Raw genomic sequence first — 12,710 nt, 5'->3', positions numbered from 1 at the left:
ATGTCACCCATGACTTTCACCGGAGAGGTCAAAGGTCAGCTGTTTGTCCGTGTCGACTGAAAACAGGAAGAGCATTGATTATCAGGTCGGTCCAAAGTTCACTGGAAGACAGGCGGACTGAGAGACGAGGCAGAGTGCTGAGGTGAGGGGTTCAGGAGAACATCTGAGGATTATATGTGAGGGGAACCTTCTGAGAACGGGACGAGGAAAAACAGAGATGGACATCCTGGACACACACGCCTATGACAGGAGGCAGAGGAGGAACATGGTACAGATAATCTCTTATTCACAGTCAGATTTTCTGTTTGATTCCTCTCTAAACTCTCCCCCTTCCATCCCTCTCTCTGTCTCTCTGTCTGTCTCTCAGTCCTGCTCTCTCTTTGTCTCTCTCCTGCCGTTCTTTCTGTCCGCAGCTCTGTACTTCTACCTGTGGACTCCTGACTCCCCACCGTCCATCGTGGCTGCAGGTGTGAAGTCAGCACCGACCCTCCTGCTGGCGCCGGTGGTGCTGAGCTGGAACGGGGGTCAGAGCGTCCTGGGTGTGGTCGGAGGGCTGCTCTTCTCTGCTGTAGGTGACTGCTGCTTGATCTGGGACGAGCTGTTTCTGCACGGTAAGACCTCTGATTGTTCTTAAATGAAGGCCTCAGACGACACGGTGGATTTAAGGTTTCATTTTATTTTATTTTTAAGGAATGGGTGCTTTTGCCGTGGCCCATGTGCTCTACTCGATCTCCTTCCTGTCCAGCCGATATGCAGCTGATTCCTCTTCCTCCTGGCTCCGTTTTGTCTATCTGATCCTGATCCTCGTGGGAGGAGGATTCTACATCTATCTCTATCCGTTCCTGCAGCAGCAACCGAAATCTGACATCCTGACTCCGGCTGTGGGCGTCTACTTTTCCTTAATTCTTCTAATGGTTTCTCTGGCGATTAGAACCCGTCACATAGCAACAGCTTTGGGAGGTTTGAGTTTCGCTGTGTCCGATGCGACGCTGGCTCTGCAGGCCTTTAATGTGATACCACAATCGGCACACGGCCACCTGGTTGTCATGGTGACGTATTATCTGGCACAGCTTCTAATTGCCGTGGGCGACGTGAAGGCGGTGGAGAACAAGGACGACTTTTCAAAATGGAAGAGGTCCTAACCAGCCCAACCTGAGGCATCTCTAAAGTGATGGCGGGATACTCTCTGTCTCCATCTGTTGGTGAAACTTCCTCTGAACACTTCCTGTGAGTCCTGGACGTAAAGAACCCGTCAGATAAAGGACCAGAGGCAGAGACACTAATCAGCTGAGAGCTGGAAGAGATGGAGCGTCTTATCATCACTAAAGTTTCCAATTGATACATTTCTGTGATCATGAGATTTTAAAATACCACAAATCCATTCAATGAACATCAGTTTATAATATTTATGTGATTAAAATATTTAAAGAGACATCTGTGTCTGCGTGTGGACTGTGTGTGTGGTGACAGGATGTGATCTGACCTGAAGTGTCTGGACATGAAGACTCACAGTAAATAAATATGTGTCTATAACTGAGTCCTGTTTAAAGAGGAAATGAAACACGTCAGACTTTAGAACAATTAAAAAATAGATGTACATATATTAAAAATAGTAAAATAACAGTTGACTTAGAAACATATTTACACAGAACATGTAATTACATATTAAAGTTCAGCTGCTGCTTTACATAAAAGATTTGAAGGCAACAAAAACATACTTAGACATTTAAACAGTGTTGTCTGGTAGCTGCAGGGTCAACAGTACTTCCTTTTTAAAAGACATTAATAAGTTAGATTAAAAGGACATTGGAAGCTCATCAGTGAGTATACTTCAAGTGGATCCTTTCTTGTCAGACAGCTCATTGTTAATGTCGCTCTCTGTATCTTTAAAGTCTGAGGGCTGTCTTTGTGCTTGCATGCTGTAGGCCCAAGCTCTGTCCACACCGTGTCCTTCAACCCTGAAAGGTTTCCAGTCAGGGAGGGGAAAGCGACCGGCCACCACTAAGGCGTCATCCGGGAGCTCGGCCTCCAGCTTCTTCTGCAGTAAAGAAAGCTGAGAGAACAAGATTAATGAGTGGAAGAACATTTAGTTAGTAGGCGAATTAAAAGACATTAAAATCTGTTAAATCAGATAAATTCATGGCTCTCAATTATTAATGACTCACCACACTGGGAGCCAGGAACACTGTGATGTTCTTGCACTTTGTCAAGTTGACCTGCGACAGAATTAAGCTTTAATTACAACTTTGAATGGGAGCGTTACTGATGCTGCAGCACTAGTGACAAACATCCAACCTTCCAGAGGTCTTCTCGTCTGTAGGACACTTGTCCTCCGTGACCTGATCTCCACGCGTGAAAGCGAGCCAGACGAACGAGCCAGGGGTTGAGCTCGTAGCCAACAGCCGGTCTGAAACCCTGCTGATGAGCCTCCAGCACCTTCAGGATTTAAAGCAACCACAGCCTGTTGTTAATCAGGGCGAGGGAATAAATAAAGAGAACCATAAACGTCTCACCTATACTTACAATACGACCGTCACCAGATCCCAAATCCACAAGGCGTCCCGTTCGACCTCTCAGCAGTGTCATCACGTTATTTACTTGGGCTTTGCTGGCGGGAATGTAGGGAACCTGGGAGACATGTTAAATGACCACTGAGTCCTTTCAGAGGTAAGTGGTGCAATGACATGAAAAGTTATTCTAAGATCATACCTGGAGCCTCAAGGGGACTTTACGGAAGCCTGGCTGCAGGATTCCCACCCACATGGCGTACACAGCGAGCCCAGTGCCAGCAGCGATCTGAGCGACCCCCCAGAGTCCGATGGGCCGGGGCTGGAGCTCAGCTAAGATCTCACCTGGTGTGTCGTCATCCATTCCTGCGTGAAAAGAGTTGGAAATAAACACGTCCTGTATTTGTTGCACCAAAGAGTTTAACTTTGGAGGATATATTTTTTTTTTTTGTATTTGTCAGCCTTGCTCAGAAATTGGAGACCGTGTAATTTATTTCTCAGTAAATTCTAAATTTCATTTTCTTCTAAATAATCTGGAGCTCCAGGATGCAGTTAATCAGCTGACAAAATTAAATATTAAAAAGTTCGTCAAAGAATGATTAGACTTTAGCCAAATGTATTAATAATATTAATGAAATATATATATCAATATATAAAACACTGGTTGATTTATTTAGATGTAGATCAGTTTTTCTTTTGTCCGGATTGCAGCTGCTGTTTGAGGGTCACGTGAAATGATTTCTGACTTTATATCAGAATAAATGTAATAATATAATCGATATAATAAAAACAAAGAGCGACTTCTTAATCGTTAGATATTTTCTTAAAGTGATGACGGAGAAGCAGCGGAATTAAAGAAATCAACAACAGTACCTTATTGACCTGCAGCGGTGCGGGGCGGACACATTAAAGTGTAGGACCGGTCCGTCAGCGAAACATTCCGTCTTCCGCGTTGTTTCCATTTCCTTCCGGAAAGGAGACGCAGACCGGTTGTCGTGGAATTAAAACACTTTAAATGTGATTTTATTTCTCTGCGCTGCAACAAATGTTCAGATTCTTTAAAGTAAAAGAAAAAATATTATTCTAAACAATAATTTGTCACAAGTAAAGACCTACCTTCTATAGAAGTGGGTGTATTTGGTATGTATTTTATATTTTATAGTTATATTATTATGACTTATATGTAAGCTTTCACACATTTCATAAAGTAGACTTCTTTGTATACTTATTGTTTTAATAATCTTCTCCAGTGTCTCCAGATTTATCTCCATCCAGTGTTTCATTCATTTTCCATCAAGATCTTGTATTGATGATGGAGAGTCTGACCACTGCACAAAGCCTTCTCCAGCACATCCCAAAGATTCTCAATGGGGTTCAGGTCTGGACTCTGTGGTGGCCAATCCATGTGTGAACATGATGTCTCATGCTCCCTGAACCACTCTTTCACAATCTGAGCCCCATGAATCCTGGCATTGTCATCTTGGAATATGATCCATTGATGGAATAACCTGGTCATTCAGTATATTCAGGTAGTCAGCTGACCTCATTCTTTGGACACATAATGTTGCTGAACCTAGACCTGAGCAACTGCAGCAACCCCAGATCATAGCACTGCCCCCACAGGCTTGTAGAGTAGACACTAGGCATGATGGGTGCATCACTTCATCTGCCTCTCTTCTTACCCTGATGCTTCTCCACTATCCTTCCAGTTTTTAATAATGCCTTGGACAGTTCTTAACCCAGTTTTAGTAGTTTCTACAATCTCCTTAGATGTTTTCTCTGCTTGATGCATGCCAATGATTTGACCCTTCTCAAACAGACTAACATCTTCTCCACGACCACAGGATGTGTCTTGTCATACATCATTCTTAGCAGCTCATCAATCATTTCTGAGTAATGTGGTTTCCACAATCTGCAAAAGTTGGTCGTCCCCAGGAATGACATGGCATTAGCCTCATCTATCACAGTGAACACTTTGGCCTCAGCTCACAAGTAATTTAATAATGTATATGGGTCTGGAACACACACCTGTACACACACCTGTGTTCACACCTGTTGCATCGTACCCTGGGCACCACACCTTTGTTAACTGCCTGTAAGTCTTGGACCATCTCCATTCTGTTGAGGGTGGAGCCTTTTTAACAGGAAACAGTAGTGTATTGCTCAATGGTATTGCAGGGCGAGTCCTCACAAGGAACTACCACTTTTGTTTGCAGTCGTGCGTCTAAGACTTGTACTGGCAGCGCTCCTTTCATTAACCCTACATCATGTGGACCCTTTGACCACAACGTCTCTGGTATGTCTGATAACTCTTTCTCCTGTTCCTCGGTCATAAACACATCGGTCAGTCATTTCTGTTGGTCAGAGTCTAAGATGTGCACCGTGCAGCGTGTTACCCAGTTCAGTTGTTGTCTGTATGAGTGAGTTGTTGAGCTATGCTTCTCCCAGTGAGTAGCTTGTGTCACCTTGTGTCACCTACTCCCTGCCACGTTCCCTGCTTGGGCTTTGACAGAGATACGTGGACAGGCGAGTGATTTTGGTGCAGTTTTCATGCCTCAGCTGAGTTTCAGTCAAGTGTAGCACTTCCTCATCTGAGGTTTGATCAGTCTGTGGTGAGTTTTAAAAGTGCTCTTTAGCTGCAGCTCCTGTTTCTAGTCATGCATGGTTTCCTCCGTCTTGGTTTTCGATGCCATGAGTCCCAGACTCTTTTAAAAGTCCTGCTTTTCCTCACCTCCGGGGTTGGTCTGTCTTCCTCTCTGGTTCACTGTTCGGATCCCATCCATCCAGCAGAAGTCAGTTTCAGTCCCGATGTCCCAGCCTCTTTGAACATCAGTCCAGATGAAGGTCTTTGTTGAGGTCCCAGACCACTTGTGCACAGTTTTCAGGTGTCACTGGGGTTTTCTTCTGGCTCCTGCTGGTGTTTTGGGATCTGGCTCGAAGGACCAAGTTTGTCAGATAAATCTTCAAGATTACCAACACTTTAGAGAGGAGACGAGACAGACTCCAGATGAGGTTGCCTTAAGGATCTTTTACTTGCAGCCAATAACAGTGAGCTCTGTCTGTCAGTGACATCTGTATTTATACTCCTGTGCACGTGACTCATAAGTGTGTGTAGATGTCTCTGTGTTTAAGTGAATATCGTCATATTATATGTTTGAGAATCAGAGAACATGTTAACTTTTCCATCATAAAGGTCAGCTGTTTGTCTGTGTCGATTGAAAACAGGAAGATTATCAGGCCGGTCCAAAGTTCACTGGAAGACAGGCGGACTGAAAGACGAGGCAGAGCGCCGAGGTGACGGGTTCAGGAGAACATCTGAGGATTATATGTGAGGGGAACCTTCTGAGAATGGGACGAAGAAAAATAGAGATGAACATCCAGGAGAAAGACGCAAATGACAGGCGGCAGAGGAGGAACATGGTACAGATAATCTCTTATTCACAGTCAGATTTTCTGTTTGATTCCTCTCTAAACTCTCCCCCTTCCATCCCTCTCTCTGTCTCTCTGTCTGTCTCTCAGTCCTGCTCTCTCTTTGTCTCTCTCCTGCCGTTCTTTCTGTCCGCAGCTCTGTACTTCTACCTGTGGACTCCTGACTCCCATCCGTCCATCGTGGCTGCAGGTGTGAAGTCAGCACCGACCCTCCTGCTGGCGCCGGTGGTGCTGAGCTGGAACGGCCGTCAGAGCGTCCTGATGGTCGGAGGGCTGCTCTTCTCTGCTGTAGGTGACTGCTGCTTGATCTGGGACAAGCTTTTTGCGTACGGTAAGACCTCTGATTGTTCTTAAATGAAGGCCTCAGACGACATGTTGGATTTAAGGTTTCATTTTATTTTATTTTTAAGGAATGGGTGCTTTTGCCGTGGCCCATGTGCTCTACTCGATCTCCTTCCTGTCCAGTCGATATGGACTTCATTCCTCTTCCTTCTGGCTCCGTTTTGTCTATCTGATCCTGATTGTCGTTGGAGGAGGTTTCTACATGTATCTCTATCCGTTCCTGAAGCGGCTACATAAATCTGACATCCTGACCCCGGCTGTGGGCGTCTACTGCTGCAAAATTCTTCTAATGGCTGCTCTGGCGATTAGAACCCGTCACGTAGCAACAGCGTTGGGAGGTTTGAGTTTTGTCGCGTCCGACGCAACGCTCTCTCTGCAGGTTTTCAATGTGATACCACAGTCGGTGCACGGCCACCTGGTTGTCATGGTGACATATTACATGGCACAGCTTCTAATTGCCGTGGGCGACGTGGTGGCGGTGGAGAACAAGGACGACTTTTCAAAAAGGAAGAGGTCCTAAACAGCCCAACCTGAGGCATCTCTAAAGTGATGGCGGGATCCTCTGTCTCCATCTGTTGGTGAAACTTCCTCTGAACACTTCCTGATAATGAACATCCAACATCCAACCTTCCAGAGGTCTTCTCGTCTGTAGGACAACAGCCGGTCTGAAACCCTGCTGATGAGCCTCCAGCACCTTCAGGATTTAAAGCAACCACAGCCTGTTGTTAATCAGGGGTCAAAGAACATCTATGTTTATGATGATGACTGGATGTTGAAAGAAATTTGGTCAATTGTGCAGCTGATGGATGACAAAGGTACTGTACTCAAACTGGATGAGTTTAATACTAAATATAATTTAAATTGCTCAGCTAAAAACTACATTAAGGTGATACAAAGCATACCAACAGCACCTTGTGAACAACATAATTATCATAACCAAATACTATACACATAAATGCCGCTTTGCAAAATCCCCCCAATCTGGCATGTCGCCCTGTAATGACATATATATGTTATATAAATATACAAAGAAAATTGAAAATGCCTACACTAGAAAGCTTTGTACACATATAGATGAATATAATTTACTATAGACCAGTTTAGTTCCCTTTTATTTTTATTTTCTTTTAATTACTAGTATTTCTATCTCACTGAATAGTTATTTTTGTACTATTGGCTGGATAAATGTGACTTAATATACAATATATTTTTGTAAGTTAACATGTTCTTCATCTGTACAACAGGAGAATGTCTTTGTATTTCTGTTTTCGTCAATAAAAAAATAATTTGTCACAAGTAAAGACCTGCCTTCTGTAAATATTATAGGAGTGGGTGTATTTGAGATCTATTTTATATTTTATATTATTGTGAAGTATAGTTTTAGGTGTTTAAATCTACTGTGTCCATTATATTTTTTATGTTTTTAACAGATAAATGTAGTGGAATAAAAATCCAGTGTTAGTGTACCTAAGTACAAGTACTGTAGAATCTTAACTAAGCACAGTATTTAATTACATTTAGTTCACACCACTATTTGATGCCGGACGCTTTCCTATGAAGGAGTTCATTAGTACTGTATGTTGTCGGGTCACTGTGATGTCTTTGCCCGTTTTATTTACAGTGTTTAATAAAATAAATCAACACTCCATGTGTCTATAGTTAGAAAACAGTTTTTTATTCAAAATATAGTAGAACAATCATCAATCTGAATGAATCTGAACTCAGGTATTTTTTGTGTAAATTATTTTACAAATCTTTAACACTATCAACACATCCAGGTCACTGTCCGTCTGTCTGTCAGTCACTGTCTGCATCATCACTGATGATCCCACGCAGGTTTGCCCACTGTGATGCTTTAGTGCGTCCTCCTTGTGCCTTGTTCTCTTGATCGCTGTCAGAGCCAGAGTTCACGGTGCGCTGGTACGGAGAGGACGAGGGGTCCTGATGATGCCATCCTGAGGCTCTGCGTTTGGGTCGACCTGAGAGAAGCATCGACGTGAGATGATGATCACATCACTCTACAGTTATAGATGGAGCTGACTCTACACTGTCTGGCCTGAATAAAAAGGTCCCACACTCTGATATTTGGTTTGGTTCTCCACTCTCCTTCCAGTTTTTAATAATGCCTTGGACAGTTCTTAACCCAGTTTTAGTAGTTTCTACAATCTCCTTAGATGTTTTCTCTGCTTGATGCATGCCAATGATTTGACCCTTCTCAAACAGACGACCACAGGATGTGTCTTTAGACATGGTTGTTGAAGGAATGAGAAGCTGCTCATTGCATCAGTTGGGCTTAAATAACTTGTTGTCAGCTGAAAGATAATCACCCATGCAGTAATTATCCAACAGGAGGTGAATACCTGTTTGACTAGTTAAATCCAGGTGGAGACTTCTTTTCTTTTGGCCAGGCTGTGCATGAAACTTTAAAATCTGCACATACTCTTACTGTAGAAACATGTTTCCACGCGTTGGGACAGGAACAACAAAACAGTGGAAGATTTGTGCAATGCAATCAAAACACCTGGTGGAACACAGTATCATGACTGTGACAGCTTCCAGGTCGGTGTCGGTGTTTGTGCAGTGGTTCATTAGCAGTGATGGCTGACACCTGGACTGATGTGATTGCTGACCTATAAGTGTCTGAGCTGTCTGTGGTCTATCTTCTGTTCTTCTCGTCTAGCATTCACTCACTCAAACACACACGCTACAGACATGACTGATTTACTGACTGCACATTTGATTTAAGTCAATATAATAAATTGACTTTATTTAAGATTCATGTTGGCTCTTCCTGACATGATGGAGGGTAAAAAGAGCCTCATAGAGAGTGTAGGTTGCACTTGAACACACCGTGAAGACGTCTCGTTTTACGTCTCGATCTCATGTGAACCTGAAGAGCCTTCATCGTTTAGTTAACTGTCTTGACTCCCATTTCTCTTCTCATGCTCCGGTTCTCTTTCAGTCACTGAATTTATAAAAATAAACAGATTCAACAGAAACCAGCAGTTACCTTTTGTGGTGATGATGTTGTTGACATCAAGCGCAGCCAGTTCCTGAGCCTCCTCTCTTTTCATTCTGGCTTTTTTGCATTTCTCGACAGACGGATTACCTGTGTGAGAACAGAGCCACCGTATTTATTAACTGATCAGGAGTTAAAAAGGTGACTGCACTCGCGCCCCACTCACCGTCGACGCCCAGATCTTCCAGCTCCTTCTTCAGAGCAGCCACCTGGGCGCGAATCGAGCGGCAGCCACTGAGGAGCTTCTTGTAATTCTTCCTGACGCCACAGAGAGAAATGTAACGCTTGAGCCTGGCGACGGCTTTGTGGTCTTCCTGCGAGACGAAGGACAGACACGTTCGTGAGGAGAAGACGCATCAGCTGTTCTACGTTTATTTGAGATCACGTGACGAACGTTAAATTACAAAAACCTAAACACTCTGGTTCTTCTGACGGCAGCTCACCTTCTTGGAGCTCTCTTCTTTCGTCACTGATTTCTTCTTCCTCTTCTTCTTCTTCTCTTCTTTCTCATCTTGTGCCTTTTCTGTTCTATCATTCTTTTCATCGTCTAGAGAAGGGAGTGTCGACGAATCCGAGTCTGGATCCTCATTTTTCTTTTCCACTGAGGCTTTTTCTTCTGTGTGACACAACAGCAGAACAGATGACTCCATATAAAGAGTCATGGCAGCATAAATGAACAGTTATGTGTGTGACATGTTAGTATGAAGCTTGTCACCTTTCTCACTCTCATCAGACGACTCCTTGTCTTGTATTTTGTCTGCTTCACTTTCATCCTCTTCATCACTCTGTGGTGTTTTCTCTTCATCACTTGTATCTTCACCTTTTCTCTCTCCACTCTTTTCTTTGTCTGTCACACTTTTCTTTGGACTCTCATTCTCTTTCTTTCCCGACTCAGTCTTTTCCTCGTCTGCGGAGTCGTCGCTGCTCACCTGGCGTTGACCGTTTTTCTTTGTCTCTCGCCGAGGCTTTTCCACCTCCACCTCAGATTCATCAGATTTAATTTGTTCGTCGTCTTCACTTTCCTCACTTCCTGTTTTGGCGTCCTCCTTAGCCTCTGATTCTGTTGTTAACCACACAATGAAAGAGACGACAAACCTTGAGGAGGGATATCAATGTGGGTTACACGTACGTTACAAAGAACGGAGGTAAACATGAGCAGGTGTAGGATTACTTTATGGATCAACTCCCACTGCAATAGACGTAGGGTTGCAAAATTCCGGGAATTTTCAAAGTTGGAAACTTTCCATGGGAATTAACGGGAATATATGGGAATTAACGGGAATATATAGGAATAAACAGGAATAAATAAGAAATTTACAAAATTGAAGGTTGGCCCTTAACAGGGAACTTAAATATAGTTGGGGGGAATATATTGTAGCATAGTCTTGGCTAAAACAACCAGATTTAATGCAAGTACACTCCTCAATCACATGCACACAGCACACTGCTTACTGCAGGGCTATTGAGGCCACGCCCCCTACATGCACTGTGCATTCCTCCATCACATGCACAGGTGATTTCTTGAAGCCTGGAGGCCACACTTTTGAGCTCAAAGCACAAGACTATTGAAGCCACACATTTGAGCCCGCGGACTATATAAAGTCAAGTAAGTTTTGATAATATCATGGGGTAAATATATTTGATCTATAACGTTATTAATGTTTAACTTGCAAATATTAAATAAAAATGTATTAATACAGTAGCTAACTATCTGGTAAGTTAGGTGCTAAATGAAAGCTATTTTTCATTTCATTGACCATTTAAGAGGCTAGCTAATTATGGTGGTAGCTACCTCAAATTTGATGCTGTTTCTTCTGACTCCTGCAAGACGGTTTTCTGTAACCATACAAGAATTTATACATCAATTGTCATCCCATAATTCCCATAAATTCCCATAAATTCCCAATAATTCCCATAATTCCCATGGAAAGTTTCTAATTTGGAATATTTCCAAAATTCCCCAGTTTAACTTCCCATGGAAAGTTTCTGGAAATTTACTGGAAATTTTCCACCCCTTTGCAACCCTAAATAGACGTAATAATGTGTTTGTATCTTCAGGACGTCTCCAAACTGTTAAACTCTACCTCTACCTCTAAATACATTTCACACATCATCCATAACCAACCTGAGGACGACTCTAAATGCTTGGATCTGAATTTCTTTGCCTTGGATTCATCTTCTCCGTCACTTATCGCTTCGTCCTCTTCCCTTTCTCTCTTCCTTTTCTTCTGTGGCTTCGTGGTCTCCACCTCACTTCCATTAGAGTCACTGTCCTGGTAGGAAAATCAAAAATACCTCCAGCACTAAGCACTGTAAATACTGTATATCATAAACTATATGCAAATACAAACCTGCATTTTCATTAGCTCTTCTTCAACCGCCTGTTTCATGAACTTTTTTGCCTCCGGACTTAACGACTCACATCTGACATGTGCCAGATAACGCTTCTTTAAAATGCCTAATGTCAGCGTGCTGAAATGAGAGAGATTACATCAATGACAATAACAGACATAATCCACCTTTGTAGCATCTAGTGTTACCACACGGTGCTAACTGCTTCCAATGCTGTTAAGACTGAAAAAGAGGGACTGTCAAATTATTTTTTTACTTCTGGGATATTATGGGAAACTAAGAAACTAAGCCCCCTTTTTCCTGCACCTCTAACTTTACTATAAAAAGCAGAAACTAGAGCTTAAGTTTCAACTATCATGTAGACTCAGACTATCAGACTATCAAGTGCACAGTTTATTTCACAGATAAATGTTAAATTGGTACAGATAACTTTTCAAACAATGAGAAAACTATTTAATATAAAGTGAAATTGTTTACATTTAACTCAATAACCAACTTACAACTAATTTCCAGCTGTCACTGACATGAATATTCACATTTAAATAGAGTCAGCCCATGTAAGAAAAGTTAAAAATAAATAAGCTAAAGCAAACTGACAGCGTCGCAGAGTGATGACGTTTCTAATTTGCGTCAGGTGCATTATTTTTAATTTTAGCAATAAAAAGCAGGTTAAAGACACAGTACGAGCAGTATGAACATTCAACAGGCTCAAGTATTTTAATATTTAATGAATATGTAGTAAATTACTTTAATTTAATTCACTATTATTGCTACTGCCTCCGTTCCACATGTAGCTTTGAGTTAGCAATGACAACAACAACATTGTTTACACACACAACCAAATGAGCCCGTTTTCTGATTCTCAACACAAACAACATTTGGTTAAATTAGTCCAGAAAGTTTTAAACTCTACCTCAGGTCCGGCTCATCACGGAGCTGACTGCGCACAAACCTGCGAATGCCTCCTGCGTCTTTACCTGAAACCATCATTTTCACACTGCGCTTATTTCTTTTTTGGCGGTGGCGGGCTTCCGCAATCACCCGGAAGTGACGACACACGA

At 42.6% G+C, this 12,710-nt stretch overlaps 3 protein-coding genes across 4 annotated transcripts; 2 read left to right on the top strand and 1 right to left on the bottom strand.

Moving 5' to 3' along the window:
* Positions 1-86: 86 nt before the first annotated feature.
* Positions 87-1,142, top strand: LOC311507106 (lysoplasmalogenase TMEM86B-like; the record flags this gene model as incomplete). 2 transcript variants are annotated; one of them, XM_084571313.1, is made up of 3 exons in its annotated part: positions 87-268; positions 368-611; positions 691-1,142. In XM_084571313.1, the coding sequence occupies exons 1-3, from the start codon at positions 218-220 to the stop codon at positions 1,140-1,142; spliced, it is 747 nt and encodes a 248-aa protein (XP_084427439.1). In that variant the 5' UTR covers positions 87-217. The 2 variants fall into 2 exon arrangements, with proteins under 2 accessions (XP_084427439.1, XP_084427438.1); XM_084571312.1 differs by having other exon boundaries at positions 87-611.
* On the bottom strand, positions 1,142-12,657 carry LOC311507110 (uncharacterized protein). Its single transcript, XM_084571316.1, has 12 exons — positions 12,563-12,657; positions 11,649-11,769; positions 11,423-11,570; positions 10,013-10,357; positions 9,741-9,913; positions 9,464-9,611; positions 9,289-9,387; positions 2,710-2,840; positions 2,524-2,628; positions 2,296-2,436; positions 2,166-2,216; positions 1,142-2,053 (listed from the first exon to the last, which is right to left on the bottom strand). The coding sequence occupies exons 1-12, from the start codon at positions 12,637-12,639 to the stop codon at positions 1,832-1,834; spliced, it is 1,761 nt and encodes a 586-aa protein (XP_084427442.1). The 5' UTR covers positions 12,640-12,657; the 3' UTR covers positions 1,142-1,831.
* LOC311507107 (lysoplasmalogenase TMEM86B-like) lies at positions 3,812-8,084 on the top strand. The gene is made up of 4 exons (XM_084571314.1): positions 3,812-4,803; positions 5,733-5,927; positions 6,027-6,267; positions 6,347-8,084. The coding sequence occupies exons 2-4, from the start codon at positions 5,856-5,858 to the stop codon at positions 6,796-6,798; spliced, it is 765 nt and encodes a 254-aa protein (XP_084427440.1). The 5' UTR covers positions 3,812-4,803; positions 5,733-5,855; the 3' UTR covers positions 6,799-8,084.
* Positions 12,658-12,710: the final 53 nt, after the last annotated feature.

The sequence above is a fragment of the Chelon labrosus genome (assembly GCF_963514085.1).
Source record: "Chelon labrosus genome assembly, chromosome: 21".
In the NCBI taxonomy this organism is placed as follows: Eukaryota; Metazoa; Chordata; class Actinopteri; order Mugiliformes; family Mugilidae; genus Chelon; species Chelon labrosus.
Note: the sequence above shows the minus strand (reverse complement) of the source record. Positions and strands in the feature narration are given on the sequence as shown.

Bases quoted from the DNA above. Each gene is read 5' to 3' on its own strand.
- LOC311507110 (XM_084571316.1), bottom strand. From the start codon at position 12,639: ATGATGGTTTCAGGTAAAGACGCAGGAGGCATTCGCAGGTTTGTGCGC. The intron at 11,770-12,562 runs GTAGAGTTTAAA...CTCTCATTTCAG, and splicing joins CGTGATGAGCCGGACCTGAG to CACGCTGACATTAGGCATTT. The intron at 9,914-10,012 runs GTGACAAGCTTC...TGTGTCACACAG, and splicing joins GTCTGATGAGAGTGAGAAAG to AAGAAAAAGCCTCAGTGGAA.
- LOC311507107 (XM_084571314.1), top strand. From the start codon at position 5,856: ATGGGACGAAGAAAAATAGAGATGAACATCCAGGAGAAAGACGCAAAT. The intron at 5,928-6,026 runs GTACAGATAATC...TCTGTCTCTCAG, and splicing joins GGCGGCAGAGGAGGAACATG to TCCTGCTCTCTCTTTGTCTC. The intron at 6,268-6,346 runs GTAAGACCTCTG...TTTATTTTTAAG, and splicing joins GGACAAGCTTTTTGCGTACG to GAATGGGTGCTTTTGCCGTG.